We start from the raw sequence: 17,144 nt of genomic DNA, 5'->3' as shown, positions 1-17,144 counted from the left end.
TTGTTGAGTGCCATCAAGTCAGTTACGACTCATAGCAACCCTGTATGGGCTTTCTGAGGAGCAGCTGGTGAGTTTGAACCGTCAACCTTGTGGTTCAAATTGACCTTGTGTTTCAGTGCTTATCCTACATGATGGACCCTAAATCCTCATGATACACCCTAAAGTCCACAGGTGGTTTTGTTTTTGAGGTTGGGAAGGGAATATTTTTATGGCTAAGGTCAATCTTAGGAGGCTTGGTGGCACAAGTGGTTAAGTGTTAAGCAGCTAACCAAACAGTGGGTAGTTTGAACCCAACAGTTGTTCAGTGGGAGAAAGACGTGCCGTCTGTTTCCATAAAGATTTACAGCCTGGGGAACCCTATGTGGAACAGTTCTGCTGTCCTATGATGGTGGTGGTTCTGTGGCACTGAGTCAGTTCCAACTCATAGTGACCTTGTATAGGGTTTCCATGAATGTAAATCTTTACGGGGGCAGAAAGACTCATCTTTTTCTCGAGGAGTGACTGGTAGATTTGAACTGCTGACTTTGCAGTTAGCTGCCCAGCTCATAATCCACTATGCTATCAAGGCTCCTTCTACTGTCCTATAGGGTCACTATGAGTTGGAATTCAACAAGATGGCAATGGGTTTGGTTTTGGTTTAAGGTCAATCTTGCTCTGCTTTGCAGTATAAATGCTCCTTTTACTCATGTCAGGACTACATTTGGGAGTGGATCTGTCTTAGACTGATCCATCTGGGGACTCTTCTTTGTCAAGGGCAGCAGTTACAGCTGTCACTGGTGTGTCCTTGACAATGCTCGGCTCTACCCCAAGGATCAGAGAAATCATTGCTCACCTGGAGAAGCTGTTGATTGAGTCCAACTTTATCTAAGGCCAAAGCCTCATTTAAGGCACTAAGCTTGACAGCTGCAGCCCGAAGATCAGCGACCTCTACCTTTAGGCTGTTCTCAGAACTCGACAGCTCCGCAATGGACTGTTCCGCCTAAAACCAAAGAGGGTTCAAGAGTTTCCAATTTGTGGTTTTCCTACAACTGTAAATCATTCACATCCGAAGAATCTGCTAGTTTCTTTGTACAAAGATCCCTTTGTACATCCCCTCCCTTACAGTCTGAGCAAGTTTTTCTTTCATTGAGGTTCAGACATAGGACATGTAAATAACTACAACTATAATGACTCTACAAAAATGTATGCACAAAGTGGTCAGGAACTCAAGAAGGCATTATTTCAATTGGAGAGTAAAAAAGGTTGATAATTAACTTGGGTATTGAGCGATGAGTAAGAATTTTCCAGCTGAAAAGGGAGGATAAGAGGCAGTGCATGTAAAGGCAAGAGTATATGCAAAGTATTAGAGTCAAGAACAAACATGGCATAACTGAGAATGCAGTTAGTGCTGTGAGCAGGAGCAAGGAACAAAGGTCTGGGATGTACTTTCAGAAATCAACTAGTGAAAACCGCAAGGATCACAGCAGTCCAATCTGTAACTGATCACAGGATGCTGCAGGTCCTGGCAGCATTTCGTTCCACTGTGCATGGGGTCACCATGACTCAACTCCATGGAATCTTAACACAAACAGCAATAGCACGATCCAAGATACACAACAAGTAGGAATACGGAATTTGGAGTGGAAGAAGAAGCTAGAAACATAGTTTGAACCAGATGGCAATAGGCTTTGAATGTGGCGCTAAGGAGTCAAGGAGTTTGGAAGCCACTGCATTTTCATTTTTTAAAAAACTTCTTATTGTGATTTGGATGCAAGTTTACAAAGCAAACTGGTTTTCCACAATTCTTACACATTTAGTTTTAGGACACTGATTGCAATCCCCACAATGTAGCAGCATTCTTCCCACTATTTCTCCGGGTTTCCTTTTTCCATTCCTCCTTTCTTATCTATCCCCCCTTCTTGTCTTCTGAGTTTTATCCTTGGGTAAATGCTGTAATTTGTTCTAAGGAGTGTGTACCTCTCTGGTATTGTTGTTCACCATACAGGCCTGTCTATTGTTTGGCCAGAGTGCACCTTGGAATCCAGAATGGCCAGACTTCATCTTTCATACTTTGGACATATTTTCAGGTGGGGCCAGTCACTGGAGAAGCATATCATGTTTGGTAAAGTGGAGGGTTGGAGAAAAAGAGGATGACCCACAATGAGATGGATTGGCCAAGTGGCAGCAGCAGTGGGCTCAAATGTAGCAACGATTGTGTGGTTGGCCCAGGACTGGGCAGTGTTTCATTCTGTTGTGCATAGAGTCACTATGAGTTGGTGCCAATTCGATGGTATCTAACAACAATTGTTTGGCTGAAAGTTGAACCACAAGGAGCACTGAATAGTTTTACGAAAGAGACTGACATAATCAGATTTATACAATTGAAAATTCATTCTATGGATAAGAAAACAGGATCCTTAAAATAGCTCTGAAAAGGAAATTAGGAAAACAATACCATTTACAGTAGCCACCCAAAAGATGAAATACTTAGGAATAAATCTTACCAGAGAAACAAAAGATCTATACAAAGAAAACGATAAAACACTATTACAAGTAACCAAAAGAGACTAACAAAAATGGACTATATCATGCTCATGACACTGTGAAAATGCCAACACTACCCAAAGCAATCTGTAGATATACCACAACCCCAATCCAGACTCCAACATCATTCTTTAAAGAGATGGAAAAAATGATCATGAACTTTATATGGAAAGGAAAGAGATGTCAGGTGAGCAAAGTACTGCTTAAGAAGAACAACAAAGTAGAAGGCCTCTCGCTCCCTGATTTCAAAAATTTCATTGTACTGATACAATGAAAGATAAACAGATCAATGGAACAGGATTGAGAACTTGTAAGTAAATCCATCCACTTAACAGTCAGCTGATCTTTGACAAAAGGCAAAACACATTAAATGGGGAAGAAAAAGTATCTTTAACAAATGGTGCTGACAAAATTGGAAATCCATGTGCAGAAGAATGAAACAAGACTCATATCTTCTACCATATACAAAAACAAACAACATGGATTAGAGACCTAAACGTAAAATCCAGAACTATAAAGATCATCAATGAAAAAATAGGGACAAACTTAGGGGTTCTTAATACATAGCATAAATACATTGTCTAACATGACTAAAAACATACAAACAGTAAAAGACAAATTTGATGACTGTGACCTCCTAAAAATTAGACACTTTTGTGCATCAAAAGATTTCTCCAAAGGAGCAAAAATAAGAGCCCACAGATTCGGAAAAAATTTTTTTTCAACAACATATCAGACAAGGAACTAATGTCTAAAATTCATAGAAAACTACAAGACCTCTATAAAGGACTAACAACACAATTAAAAAATGAGCAGAGACTATAAATTGACATTTCACCAAAGAAGACATTCAGGCAGCCAACAAACATATGAAGAAATGTTCATGATGATTAGCTACTGGAGAAATGCAAATCAAAACAACAATGAGATACCATCTCACACCAGCGTTAATAACAAAGTTCAAAAAAAACAGAAAACAACAAATACTGGTGAGGATGTAGAGACACTAAGACTCCACCACACTCATAGTTGTATTTGTAGAAAAGATAAATACCTATGTACCAATATCCTCTTTCAAACACTTATACATTTGTGGGATGCGTATGTTGTTGTTGTTGTTAAGTGCCGTCGAGTCAGTTCTGACCCATAGCGACCCTGTATAGTAGGGTTTCCAAGGAGCAGCTGGTGAACTTAACTGCCAATCTTTTACAGTTCAAATGGCTTTGCAGTCTGGCACATTAACCCACAGAGCCATACCAGGATTCCGAGATACACACACATCTATCTATCTATCTATCTATCTATCTATCTATCTATCTATCTATCTATCTATCATCTATCTATAGCTCTGGTAGCATAATGGCTATGAGTTGGGCTAACTGGTCATAAAGTGACTGCAGGAACCTGAGACTATAGCCATAGACCATAGATCACCCTTCAGGTCTGGAAAAGGAACTCACCCTCATGAACCAATTTTCAGGCAAGCAGTAGATAGGTGTACAGGGGTACAATAGTAAGGTATGTTCACCATGAAATAGTCAATCACTCAAAATCAAAAGGGCAACATTTAACTAAGGACAAAGTTGAGAAGGGATGGGAGGGTGGGTGGAATGGACCTAGGAACTATGGGGAGCAAGTGGGATAACTGCTGTTGCACAGAAGGGACTGCCATCACTGAGATGAAACAAAGTGGATGGTTTGATGAATGTAAAACAGATGATCTTGTCTGTAAACCAGTCATTCAAATCACAATAAAAAGTTTAAAAAGTTGTTTTTAATTCATTCTATTTCATAATAGAAGGCATACTTGGAGGGAGGGAACCCAGAAACAAATGCCAGTAACTGAGGCAAGAAATATGAGGGGTCATGGCCTAAAGGGTGAGGTATGAGGCAAACTGCATTCTCTTCACCTAGAAACACATCTTTCGAAGCTGCCCACCCAGCAACTGAGGGAAGGAGGCCTACGCACCCTCACCAGCGCTGCAGTTATTTCTCCTTGCTCTTGCCTCAGTAACTCTCCTTCCAGGTGACTTGACTCCAAGGCTTCCCGAAGAGTGACCAGTTCACTGAGTGATTCCGATTGTTTGGCTTCCAGGCTTGCCAGCGTCTCCTGACTAACATGGGAAGGAAAGAGAGCTAGAGGAAGCTTTGGGGAGTGAGTCTCCGCCAAAGGTAACAGGAATATAATGACTGCTGCTAAGCAAAAAAATGAGGAAGGTCTCTAAAAACAGAAAAGGAAACATCTCTAAGACAGCGTTAACTGAAAAAAGCAAGGTGGAAAAAATATACATGGTGCTTTTTATGTAAGACATAAAACTAAGAATAGAAGCTTGTATTTGGAGATGACAGCACTGTTAAGCTAAATCAGAAATTAATCTAAATGGTTATCTACTGGAAGTGGGGACATGGGATGGAGGTGCAGTGTTGGGTGGGAGAGTATGTATCTTTCTGTATAGTTTTGACTTTTGAACCATATACTGCATTACTGACTTAAAAATTAAAAACATTATCATTATCACTACAGATTGTCGGTGTTTCCCATTGGTACCTGGGGGATCCTTCTGAACGCAAGCCATGATCTGTTTAGTGGTCTTGCAAGATTCCATGATCCACATTTATTGGGTGCAAGGAACTAAGGCCAGGAGATGAGGGAACATACTAAGGAGGGTGAAGATACAGTCTCTGCTACCAGGTACCCGGAGTTGTACTATAGGCTAACTGCTGGACTGCACCTCAGAAACGCTATATAGGGTAGCTATGAGATGGAACTGACTCGATGTCACTTAATAACAACAATAACCAGATACCGAAGACCTAACGGATGCCAGGGCCCCTGCAGGGATTCTGCAAACACTGCTCTACTCTTCCCTACAACCCTTCAAGGTAAGAATTTTACAAATCTGTCCAGTATTTGCCTAGCTCTGGAGCCTTTGCTCTTTCCATGCATCACAGAGGGAATTCAAAGATTAGTTGGGAACTATTCCAAAATCAGGAACCCGTCCCTCAGGTTTTCTGCTGCTTTCCAGTATAAGTTCTACCCGTTAGACAGCCCAGATGACTAACATGTGATGAGCTTTCCTGTCTTCTTTCCCTTGCTAGTCTGTTTCTTTCATCCTTGTTTAACACTCAGCCAATGAAACATGTCAAACTCAGTTCAAGGGGTCTTCCCCTTCCATGACATTTTCCCTGATTCTCAATAATTAACTGTTACTCTAAGTTTCCAAAGGTCCTAGCTGGATGCTCCATTTAACCTACATTTCATCCAGTCTTATGCCAGTTGTCTGTTCACTCGTCAGACTTCCCCACTAGACTAAACTCCCTGAGAGCTGGGTCCATGTCACATTCTGTATCCCGCACAGTACCTCGCCCATGGCGGATGTCAGCAAAGTCTAGGAGAATTTGCTGTATTCATCTTTCTGCAAAGGAAGAGGGAGTAAGCTAATCTGATCCCAATGCAGGCCAGGCTTCATTTGACGGCATCTTCCAAGAGAGGAGAGTGGATGGGTGAGGGACAGTGTAGAACTGAAAGGATGACCTGGCCCGGTGATGGGGACAGTGGTCACTTACAGGCGCTCCCTTTCACGGACAGCCAAGTGCAGCTCCTCCTGCTGTTCTTCCTTCTCCCCCTGAGCAGAGTCCCCCTGCAGCTGCAGCTCCATGTTTGTCCTTCGAAGGCGCCAGGCCTCCTGCTCCAGCACTTCCAGTTGCTGCTGCAGCCCTTCCCTGGCCTTTTCCAGGAGCTCTCGCTCTCTAAAAGGAGGCCAGAGATGAGCAGAGACCTTGGGACCCCAAATCTTCCCTATACACAGACACCACGGGGTCCAAGGAAGGAGGCGTGGATTTCCGTTAAACATATCTTCTTCCCTTTTGTGTGGGAAACGTTTTTCATAAGCACCAAAACCGGGCGCCAAGTGGGAAGGAACAAGCAGCAGGCAAAGCCAGACAACCCTGGGCCTCAGGGAGGGTAGGGTCAGCCAACCAAATGCACAGTAGGAGTGACTGGCTAAATGGCTGCCTGAAGATGGAGGCCAGAGCTGGATGGGTGGGGAAAGTGCCCACTACTCACTTGCTGAGAGAGTCCACTTCTCCCTGGAGGTCGACAGTTTGTCCCACCAGAGTGTCCCGCTCCCCAGTGAGTGCCTGCAGTCGCTGTCGCAAAGCCTCCCCCTCTTCTTTCCACTGGTCATGCTGCTGTTGCAAGAAGCTCACAGCCTCCTGACAGCCGGAAAGCTGCTGCCTCAGGTTCTGTGAGGGAGAGCAACAGAAACAGGACAATAGGCCAGAGGGCAAGAGCAAAACACAGATGCCACAAGCCCCCATGCAGGGCTGGGCAAGGGGGCTGGTGCAGCCAGGGTAAGTTGAGGAGAGTTGTGACCAGTTGAGGAAAATGTCTGAGAGGTTATTGGGCTTCTGTGATTTCCAGAATTCATGATCTAAAAATGTTTTTCTGCAATGTTTTATAGTTTGGGGCCCCTGGAAAAAACATGGGAGCACAGAGGCATGGGGGAAAAGTGTTACTGTGACTCTTAGAATTGGGGAACACTTACTCATGGTCTCCCAAGACTCCAGTTGTCAATGTTTGCATAGTACTATGTGGAGTGTACCACTGCCATGGAGATTGTGTGTGTTATCCTCAAGTACAACTGGGCAGAGAGATTGTAATCAGCACTCTGGGATGTTAACAAAGCTGGGGGTACCAATCAGTTTAGATTCTCAGTCTTGTGGTGGAAGAGGAATGCCGGGATTCTCACCTGTACAGCCTGACGTCTGCGGGTCAGTACTGAACGCACTAGAGTGAGAGCCTTGTCTGGGTCCTGGGGGTCAAGCTGGGAGAAGCCACTAGAATCCAACTCCAAGGGGCTCTCATCACCACAGCCTTGGGTCATATTGTCCCCTTCTTCTACCATGGCCTGAAACCCAACACAAGGCATCACTATTCAACTGACCAAGAGGACATACTCTATAACCTGGACACACCTGATGTTTTCCTTCTCAAGTGCTCTCTCTGAGGGGTACTTAACGGCAAAACGGTTAGGTTCCTTCAATTCCCCATCTTTGGTTCCTCAAGCCTAGGACTAGCAACAAGGCTAGAGCACTCCCTGATGTAATAATAAATGATGAAAGGAAGACAAGAAGGCCCAGTCTTTGGCATGAGAATTGCAGCTGGCAGCAGGAAAGAGGCCTGTCTAGACATGAGGGCTTAACTACTCCTCCCTTAGGGTTCCAGTCTTCAAATACACTCTAAGAACACACCCCTGTAAGGCCCTAAGTCCAAACACCAGCAGAAAGTGGAAATTTAGGCATGGGGATGCATAATCAGATTATCACGAACAAGGGCCTCACCTGGGTTATATCCTTGATCACCTGCTGCAATGACAGCTTCTCCTCCTGGGCATTCCTACTGAGAGATGCCTCATGTTCCATTAATTCTGCATGATTTGTCTCCTGAACACAGAACAAAGGAGAGCCAATGAGCCAAACTCAGAAGCGAATTTTAAATTTCTGGTCTGTCAGCCTCACTTTTTCCCTGATCACACATGAACTCTAATGCTACCCTCAAGAGTCTGACGACAATGGTTCAGATTACGTTATTACGAGTTCCACGTTACAAGGCTTAGATTCCAGCTCTCTGGCTTACTAGAGTGGTGACCTTAGGCAATTGCTTCTTTGCACGTTTGTTTTCTTCTCTTTAAAATAGAAATAATCAACACCCACAAGTGCCCTGATTTATCTACTTGGTTATGCTCTCTCCTGGGAGCAGAACCAGGTACATAATTTGTGAAGTGGGCCCAGTGCAAAATGAAAATGCAGAGCCCCATGCTCAACTCTTAAGAATTTCAAGATGGCCATAGCAAAGCATTAAACCAAGCATGGACCAGTCTAGTAAGACCCTTCTAAGGGAAGAGCCCTGTGAATCTGCACAGGTTAGCCCATGAAGCCAAAACTAATTGGGAGGCAAGGGTTGTTAAGACCACAAACTTTAATGAAAGTAGCAGGAGACACAGGGAGGAATGCAAGAGTAAAGTGAATAGAGGTAAATACTGTTAACTGGTGGCACATGGAGGAGATTGCAACCATTGTAATGAAGCAAAGTATATTTGTTGAATGTGAAACTGATGATCTGCTCTGTAAACCTTAATTCAATTCATAATAAAAAAGTTATATATAAAAAAAGAATAGAATTAAAAAAAAAAAGAAATAATAATCAATAGCAATTACTTCATAGATTTGTTTTGAGGTTAAAATGAGAGGAAAAAAAGCACTGAAATTACTCAACACAATGCCTGGCACAAAGTGAAAGCTCAGTACATTTGAGTTATTATGGCATGGGAAGCTGGCTGCTATCGCTACACAAGTAAACTGATGCTTGAGACCTACTAATCAACCAGAGAAACCTTTGGCCCCAAAGCTAGGAATAGTTTTGAAAACTCAAGATTTCCTCTCTTCCTATCTATATTTGTGCTGGTGAAGGCCTGAGGACATAGGATAGCCCAAAGGCCCAGAATGACTTGCAGCTAGCTTTTGTTTAGTCTGTACAAAATCTAAGGAGCCCTATTGGTGTACCATGTAAAAAACACTGGGCCGCTGACCAAAAGGAGAAAGAACTCCTCAGGAGCATAACCTAGTGATCTGCTCCTGTAAAGATTACAGCCAAGAAAACTAAGGGCAGTTCTACTGTCCCTCAACACAGTAGTTAGAATCAGCTCAAAAGCAACCAACAACATATAAAATTGGAAGCAACATCTCAAAATCCACCTCCATTTCTGGCTTCTCACAAAATCTTAACAAGCAGAACATACCCAACCCACATTCCTACATGGCAACAATTTACTGAAGTTGTATATGGGTGTCTCCTTTAGCTAAGACATGCATTCCTAGCTTCCTACAATCCCGATCACTCAGTGTTTTTTCAATAGTGAGGTCAAGTGGCCCCTGCACTACCGAAAACTCAATTATGACAGCACTAGACAACCACAACTCTTCCAGTCAAACCACTTCACTCTTTTACATGATCTAGACCCAACATTTGAATTTGAAAATTCCTGCCCCAAGTGAACTAAATAGGCATAAACAAGTCCGGATCCCAGCTGACCCCAGCTTGTATGAAATGATTAGGGGTGTGATGTAGGCAGGAGTTCAGGATTCAACCACTTTTCCCCACTGTCAGTCTTCAGCTATGTGAAGGCTGCCATCATATCCTCCTCAAGATCTTTCTTCTCCAGGCTGAACACCACCACACGCCTCAGTTTCCCATATGCTATGGCTCTGAATCTCTCTGCACATTCCTGATGATGCACTAGGTTGCTCATGTGTGAACCACTTCTGTCAAGGACATGCTGCACGCATGCATACAGAGGGACGTAGTAAGGATGTTGCTGTTAAGTGTCGTCAATTCAGTTGATTCACAGCGGCCCTGAATGGGGTTTCCCGGGCTATCAATCTTTGTGGGAGCAGAAAGTCTTATCTTTCTCCTTCAGTGTAGCTGGTGGGCTCGAACTGCTGACCTTGTGGCTCACAGTCCAGTGCTTATTCTACAGAGCCATTGCGCTTCCATTAGGGATAATAAACAGTTAATAATATTTGTTGGATGAATAAATGAATAAATGAATGAATTTTCAGAGTCTGTCACAATTTATTTTTACTTTCAATGATTTCACAGAGAACATATAACTGAACCCTGCACTACCTGTGCACTAAGAACAAGGGACCTACAAGCTTATTCCCAATTCCTTTCCAGAACAAACGATTGCATACCAGCATCTCCATCGTCTCTCTCAGAGCCTTTACCATCTTTTCATATTCTTCATTTTGCTTCTGAGACTGGGTCAGCAAAGTAGAGAGCTCTGTTATCCTAAGGAAAAGAACACAAAACTGTCACCTGGGCCACCCAATGCTGTGGCCAGAGCTACTCTGCAGCACACCCAACCCCAACACTCCACTGCAGCCTCCCCAGACACCCTGGGGTGCTCCCAGTCCCTCTGCACACCACATGATGCTATAAAAGCCACTCAGAACAACACATGCAGGGATTTACCACATAGCAAAGCTGGAACACGTGTTTGGGAGCCTGAGAGCTGAAGGGAAGCCCTGGCCCCGGCCCTTCCAGGCCTGGCTGGATCTTGAGGTCAAGCACCCTGAAGCCAATAAGAACATCAGGATTGCCACAGGGGATAGGCCCAAGGTTCCTCCAGCCCAACGTTCTGACTCTGATAGGGGAAAGGGAACAGCAAGATGGGGATGATTATGGTCTGCCTCCTTGAAATGAACCTCAAAGTTCAGACACATCTCTGATACCTTTGTCAGTTAACACTGTATCTTGGGGCACAGTGCCTGGTGTTATGTGGATGGCTAAATAAGTTTTTATTTAACGATGCCCATTTTTGGGGGGGAGGGGTGTCTTAATATTTTCATCCTATGCCAGCTCTAGGAATCCTTGTGTGTAGTTGATTAAGCACTGGGCTGCTAACTAAAAGGCTGGTGGTTTGTACCCACCAGTCGGTCTGTGAAAAAAAGATGAGTTAGTCTATTTCTAGAAAGATGACATCCTTAGAAACCTTATGGAACAGTTCTGCTCTGTCCTATAGTGTTGCTATGAGCTTTTAATACCAGCTCTCTGTTGGATAAGCACCAGACTGCTAATAACAAGGTCAGTGGTTCAAACCCACCAGTCACTCCTCATAAACCCTATACAGGGTCACTATGAGTTGGAACTGGCTCAACAACACTTCTCATAGCAACCCTGTATAAACTTTCTAAGGCTGTAATCTTTACAGCCTTAGACTCAAAACAGGTACTGATGAAGATCAAAGAGCACAGCCTTTGATATGGATTACAGCTCAATGTAAAGAAAACAAAAATCCTCACCATTGGCCCAAAAAACAACATTCTTATCAACGGAGAAAAGATTGATGTTGTCAAGGACTTCACTCTTCTTGGATCAACTATTAACACTCATGGAAACAGCAGTCAAGAAATCAAATGACGTATTGTATTAGGCAAATCTGCTACACAAGACCTTTTTAAAATGATGAAGAGCAAAGATGTCAGCTTGAGGACTAAGGTGCGCCTGATCCAAGCCATGGTCTTTTCAATAACCTCATATGCATGTAAAAGGTGGACTGTGAATAAGGAAGACTGTAAAATAATTGATGCATTTGAGTTATGATGTTGGAGGAGAATATTGAAAGTGCCATGGGCTTCCAAAAGAACCAACAGATCTGTGTTGGAAGAAGTGCAGCCAGAGTGTTCCATGGAGGCCAGGATAGCCAAACTTCATCTCTCATACTTTGGACATATTGTCAGGAAGAACCAGTCACTGGACAAAGATATCAAGTTTGATAAGGTGGAGGGTCAGAGAAAAAGAGGAAGACCCCCAGCAAGATGGATTGGCCAAGTGGTAGCATCAATGGGTTCAAGTGTGGCACCAATTGTGAGGTTGGCCCAGGATCGGGCAGTGTTTCGTTCTGTTGTGCATAGGGTTACTATGAGTCAGTACTGACTCAATGGCACCTAACAACAACAACAACAACAACAATCTTTACAGGAGCAGAAAGCCTCATCTTTCTTCCAAGGAGTGGCTAGTAGGTTTGAACAGCCAGCCTTGCAGTTAGCAGTCCAGTGCTTATCCCACAGGGTTACCAGGGCCACTTCAAAACTTACTAAGACACAGCCCAAACACAAAAGTAAACCCCTGCAATTTATGTCCACTGCCAGTAGGTGGTGGCACAGCCCTAGTCATGGGGCATAAACTGAACTTTGACCTGAGACTCACATGGAGTTCCCGGCTGAGGTCTCTGTCTATCTCATTATAATTTTTTATAAAACATATGGGAGAAAGATGAGGCTTTTTTTCTGGCCACCACAAAGATTTACAGCCTTGAAAACCCTACACAGGGCCGCTGTGAGTCAGAACCAACTCAATGGCACTTAACAATTTTATTATAAGGAGTCCTGGTGGTTCAAAGGTTAAACGCTTGGTTGCTAATCGAAAGGTCAGTGTTTCAAACCCACCAGGAGCCCTATGGAAGAAAGACCTGGTGATTTGTTCCCATAAAGATTGTTGTTGTTAAGTGCTGTCAGTCTGTTCCAACTCACAGCGACCTTGTATAGGGTTTCCATGGAGTAGCTGGTGAGCTTAAACCGCGGACCTTATGGTTCAAACCAACCTTGCAGTCCAGCACATTAACCCATGGGCCACACCAGGACTCCCCCATAAAGACTACAACTTAGGAAACCCTCAGAGGCAGTTCTACTCTGTCCTAGTCACTATGAGTTAGAAGCGATTTGACAGCCCATGACAACACTTTATAAGACTTAAAAAGTAAAACAGCCTAATCAAAGAGAAGAGAGGGAGGGATTAACTATTGAATAATATGATCAATGCTGTAACAATAAAGCTGAAAGACAACAGGGGCCAGTAACTTAATAGATCAGTTTTTCCTGCTGTGATCAGAAGGTGCCCTGGTGGTGTAGTGGGTTAATGTGGTGGGCTGCTAGCCATGAGGTTTGAATCCAGCTTTCTGCTCCTGTAAAGATTTAAAGCCTTGGAAACCCTGTATGGGGGTCGCTATGAGGTGGAATCAACTTGAGAGCACACAAATAAATACCACCACTGTGGTCAGAAAAGGTTTCAAAGATGAGAAGGCAACTGCTTGATTTCTTAAAGCATTTGTTATTGTTGTTAAGTGCCATCTAGTAGGCTTCAGTTCACAGTGATAAGGCCTGAAAATTATTATTTGGTTTGGCCCAGCCAAGGAAACCACAGTTCCAGCCATCACATTAGGTAGGATGAGTTAATTAAGTGTTTGAACAAATATAACAGGCTAATTTTTAAGTTGATAATTTTATATGGCTTTTGAATGATGCTATAAATTTTAGCAGAGAAAAGGTTCCCCACCAGTTTAAGACTTAAAGGATAAGGCAGAGAGAGAAGGGAGGGAGGTAGTCCTGGTGAAGGTCAGCATGAACAAAGGCAGGGACACATGAAACAGTTTGGTTTGGTGTTGACAAAACACAGAGGCAATGAGCCTCAGGGCAGTCTGAGGGGGAGGCCAGTAATGTGCGCCAACTGTGGCATTGGGTTTCCAGCTCAACTCCCTCTGGTACAGCCCCTTCTCTCCTGGTGGGAATGCTCTTGGCCTTCACCCTGCCAATATATGAATCCTTGAGGGAGTTCTCCCTAGAGCACAGCTCACCGGTCCTGAAGCTCGACCTTCTCCAGATCCCCTTGGTTCTTCAGGTGGATTAGCTCCTGGCTCTTCTCATGGGCTTCCTTCTCCAGCTCCTGGGTTTTGGCTAGTAACAGCAGCAGCTGGCCTGGCTCGCTCCCATCCAGTCTCCCAGATCCATCAGATTCCCGAGACTGTGTTCCCATCGTCAAGCGCAGACAACAGGTCAACAAGGACCCTGAAAGCTTCATGTGCTCAGCCTTTAGCTCCATCAGATCCCTGAGTACAAGCAAGGAAAAGAGCGGACTCCACAAGGGAGGGACCAAGGAGGTCAGGGTCAATGTTCTTGTTGTTGTTATGTGCTGTGGAGTCGGTTCCGACTCATAGCGACCCTGTACAGGGTTTCAGAGGCTGTAAATCTTTACGGGAGCAGAAAGCCTTAACTTTCTGGTAGTTTCGAACTGCTAACCTTGAGGTTCACAGCCCGATTTGTAACCACTACGCTAGCAGAGCTCCTTCAGGGTCAATGAGACCTGAGAAATATGTGTGGGAAAAATCATCCAAAAAATTTGTCTAAAAACCATCAATTGTTGCTGAGTTTATTCTGCCTCCTGACAACCCTGTGTGTGTCAGAGTAGAACTGGGCTCCATAGGGTTTTCAGTGGCTTATTTATTGGAAGTAGAATGGCCAGGTCTTTCTTCTAAGGCACTGTTAGGTAGACTCCCATTTCCAGCCATTTGGTTAGCAAATGACCATTTATATACCCATGACTCCCAGCTTCCCATCAAGTGCCCAATAAAGCCAATTTCCCTAATGTCCTCCTTATACTATGTCTTCCCACCAACTATATTCTCTCTCCCCTCCAACCACCCTGAGACCTCCATCACTGAAAGTCCAGAACCTCCTCCCTTCTTATTCCCACACTGACCTGTCAGTGGCTGACTTCATCTTCAGGAAGTGGCGTCGGAAGGTCACTACCTCTCTCCATAGGCTGAGAAGACGACCATGTTCCCCTTTCAGGTAGCCCTTGAAGAACTGTGTATTCAGAAACGTGAGTCATACCAAAGGGTAGAGGACTATCTTTTGCCAACATATCATTCTTGGATCCTTCCTGATTATTGGGGCAGGGGGCCAGTACTTATAGAAGATAATTGTGAATGACAATTTATAATCCTGTTATGTTGAAGAGTTTAGTATAAAGTTGGAAGTGGGAGCCAAGGAAGTCAAAACAGCTGGGATGGGAATATGGTCTTCTTCTGAGCTGGATCAGAAAAGAAAATTTCTTCCCAAAGACCTCAGGAGCTGCCTTCATCCACAGGTACTTTTTTAAAAAATTTTTTAAGTTTTTATTGTGAATTATGTGATAGTTTACATGGAAGAACATTAGCTTTATATTCATCCTATCGTGTATCATTTCATTGCCATGATTACAATCCCTTCCATGCATCATCAACCAACCAAAGGGTATACCCTGCAAGCTTGCCCCTCGGTCATCAGCACACAGCCCCTTTCCCTCTCTGGGTCTAGCGTCCCCAGCCATTCCATCTCTCCTTGTTATCATCTCTGCCTCCATCTCTGGTGTCACTGTTTCTCTGGGTAGGGTCCTGCATTTCGCTTTTCTCCCTTGATGGTCCCAGGGACCTCTAGCTCCTGGACTGCAAAGTCAACCACTCCCCTCCTTTACATTTCCAACCCTCACAGTCAGTCCTGATATCAATTATTCACTATTGTAGGACAAGAGTCCTATCCCCATTTCCTTTCATCAGCCCTGCCCAGACAGATTGGATACTACGGAGATTCTACCTTCCTCCATACCCTCTGGATCTAGGATCCCTCTTGAAAGCTTGTAAACCAGTAACTTCTTGCCTTTGCAGCGCCTCCCTCCCCCAATGTCCAAGTTGCCCATCCCTGTCTACCCTGTGTACTGAGAGGGTGGGAATGATCCTCGCTGTAAAGATTTGTTCCCTCTTTTGAGCTAATGAATCCATAGTTGTAGGTCAAGTTCATCAAATTGTGTCAGATTACTCTTTTTTCCTCTTCTTTCTTCTTCTAGTCGAGCTCTGATCATCCAGTCATTGACGCCAGGTCAAGTGGGCATTATCTGCAAGTGTGGCTGTTCTTGTGCATATGCCCTCTCTTCTTATTAGCTGGACGCTTCACTCTCCACTCTAGTCCTCTGTGGCTATGTCACTGTCTCTGGGCCCAGGAGTCCCCAGGTCTTGCCACATTGTTGGCCAACCACAGGCACTCTTAAAATCTTGCACACAGGAAGAACTTTAGGCAGGTGCCATTAGTATTCCACAACCCTGACTTCTAAGAACCACCACCACAACAAAACCACGTGCTGTGGCATTACTTGGGTTATAAAACATTGTTAAGTCACATAGTATAAGGTTATTTTCTAAGTAAACCTTTAAGTAAAGAAAACATAGCAACTTGAAAGTGTGCATTAATGAGCAAAAATAGTCACAAGAATGTGTCTGTGGATGTACAAGATACATACATATCTATGAGTGTATATATGTGTATTGAGTCCTGGTGTGGCACTGTAGGATAAGCACTTGAATGCAAGGTTGATTTGAACCACAAGGTCAGCAGTTCAAACTCACCAGTTGCTCCTTGGAAACTTTACACAGGGCCTCTATGAGTTGGACCGACTCGACAGCACTTCACAACAACATTATGTGTATGGAGGAGCTTTGGTGGCAATATGAGTTAAGCACTGGGTTGCTAACTGAAAAATTTACCAGCAGTTTCCAAGGGAGAAAGATGAGGCAATCTGTTTCCATAAAGATTTATACCCTTGGAAACCCCGTAGGGGAAGTCCTAACTCTGTCCTATAGGGTCGCTAAGCATCAGAAACAACTGATAGCAGTGGGTTTTTGGGTTTTCTGTATATGTAAATATGTGAGGAGTAGTCCTGGCGTGGCTTGCTAAACTGCAAGGTCAGTTTGAACCACACACAAAGTTGGTGGTTCAAGCTCACCGCTGCTCTTCGGAAACCCTATACAGGTTCACTATGAGTTGGAACCAACTTTATGGCACTTAATAACAACAACGTATATATATGAGGAAGGGGCCCTAGTAGCATAGTGAGTTATACATTGGGCTGCTAACCACAAGGTCAGTAGTTGGAGTCCACCAACTACTCCATGGAAGATAGATGAGGCTTTCTGTTTCCATAAAGATTTACAGCCTCGGAAACCCTATATAAGGGTCGCTATGAGTAGGAACCGACTTGATGGGACATAACCACCACCATCACGATATATATAACCTTTAAAAAGCTTGTGGAGAGGAACAAATAAGATGGCGGATCGGGTGGAAGTGCAGTGAAGAGCTCCGCCAACAACGACACAGAATACCCGACCAAGCAGGCTCAGGGGATGGTCCCAGAACTCTGAACCACATATAAAGGAATATTTAGAAGGTTGGAAGGCTTACAGCTGGGG

The 17,144-nt window shown here is 44.0% G+C and overlaps 1 protein-coding gene across 1 annotated transcript in view; it reads right to left on the bottom strand.

The window, feature by feature from the left end:
* CEP250 (centrosomal protein 250kDa) overlaps positions 1-17,144 on the bottom strand; it is a 60,548-nt gene that overhangs the window by 33,530 nt on the left and 9,874 nt on the right. The window contains exons 5-13 of the mRNA XM_006875703.1: positions 14,621-14,727; positions 13,719-13,970; positions 10,279-10,375; positions 7,867-7,968; positions 7,275-7,433; positions 6,590-6,768; positions 6,091-6,273; positions 4,493-4,637; positions 833-979 (exon numbers count right to left, since the gene is read on the bottom strand). Of these exons, the coding sequence (XP_006875765.1) occupies positions 833-979; positions 4,493-4,637; positions 6,091-6,273; positions 6,590-6,768; positions 7,275-7,433; positions 7,867-7,968; positions 10,279-10,375; positions 13,719-13,970; positions 14,621-14,727 (1,371 nt within the window). The remainder of the gene's footprint in view (positions 1-832; positions 980-4,492; positions 4,638-6,090; positions 6,274-6,589; positions 6,769-7,274; positions 7,434-7,866; positions 7,969-10,278; positions 10,376-13,718; positions 13,971-14,620; positions 14,728-17,144) is intronic.

This window comes from Chrysochloris asiatica, unplaced genomic scaffold (genome assembly GCF_000296735.1).
Source record: "Chrysochloris asiatica unplaced genomic scaffold, ChrAsi1.0 scaffold00337, whole genome shotgun sequence".
In the NCBI taxonomy this organism is placed as follows: Eukaryota; Metazoa; Chordata; class Mammalia; order Afrosoricida; family Chrysochloridae; genus Chrysochloris; species Chrysochloris asiatica.
Note: the sequence above shows the minus strand (reverse complement) of the source record. Positions and strands in the feature narration are given on the sequence as shown.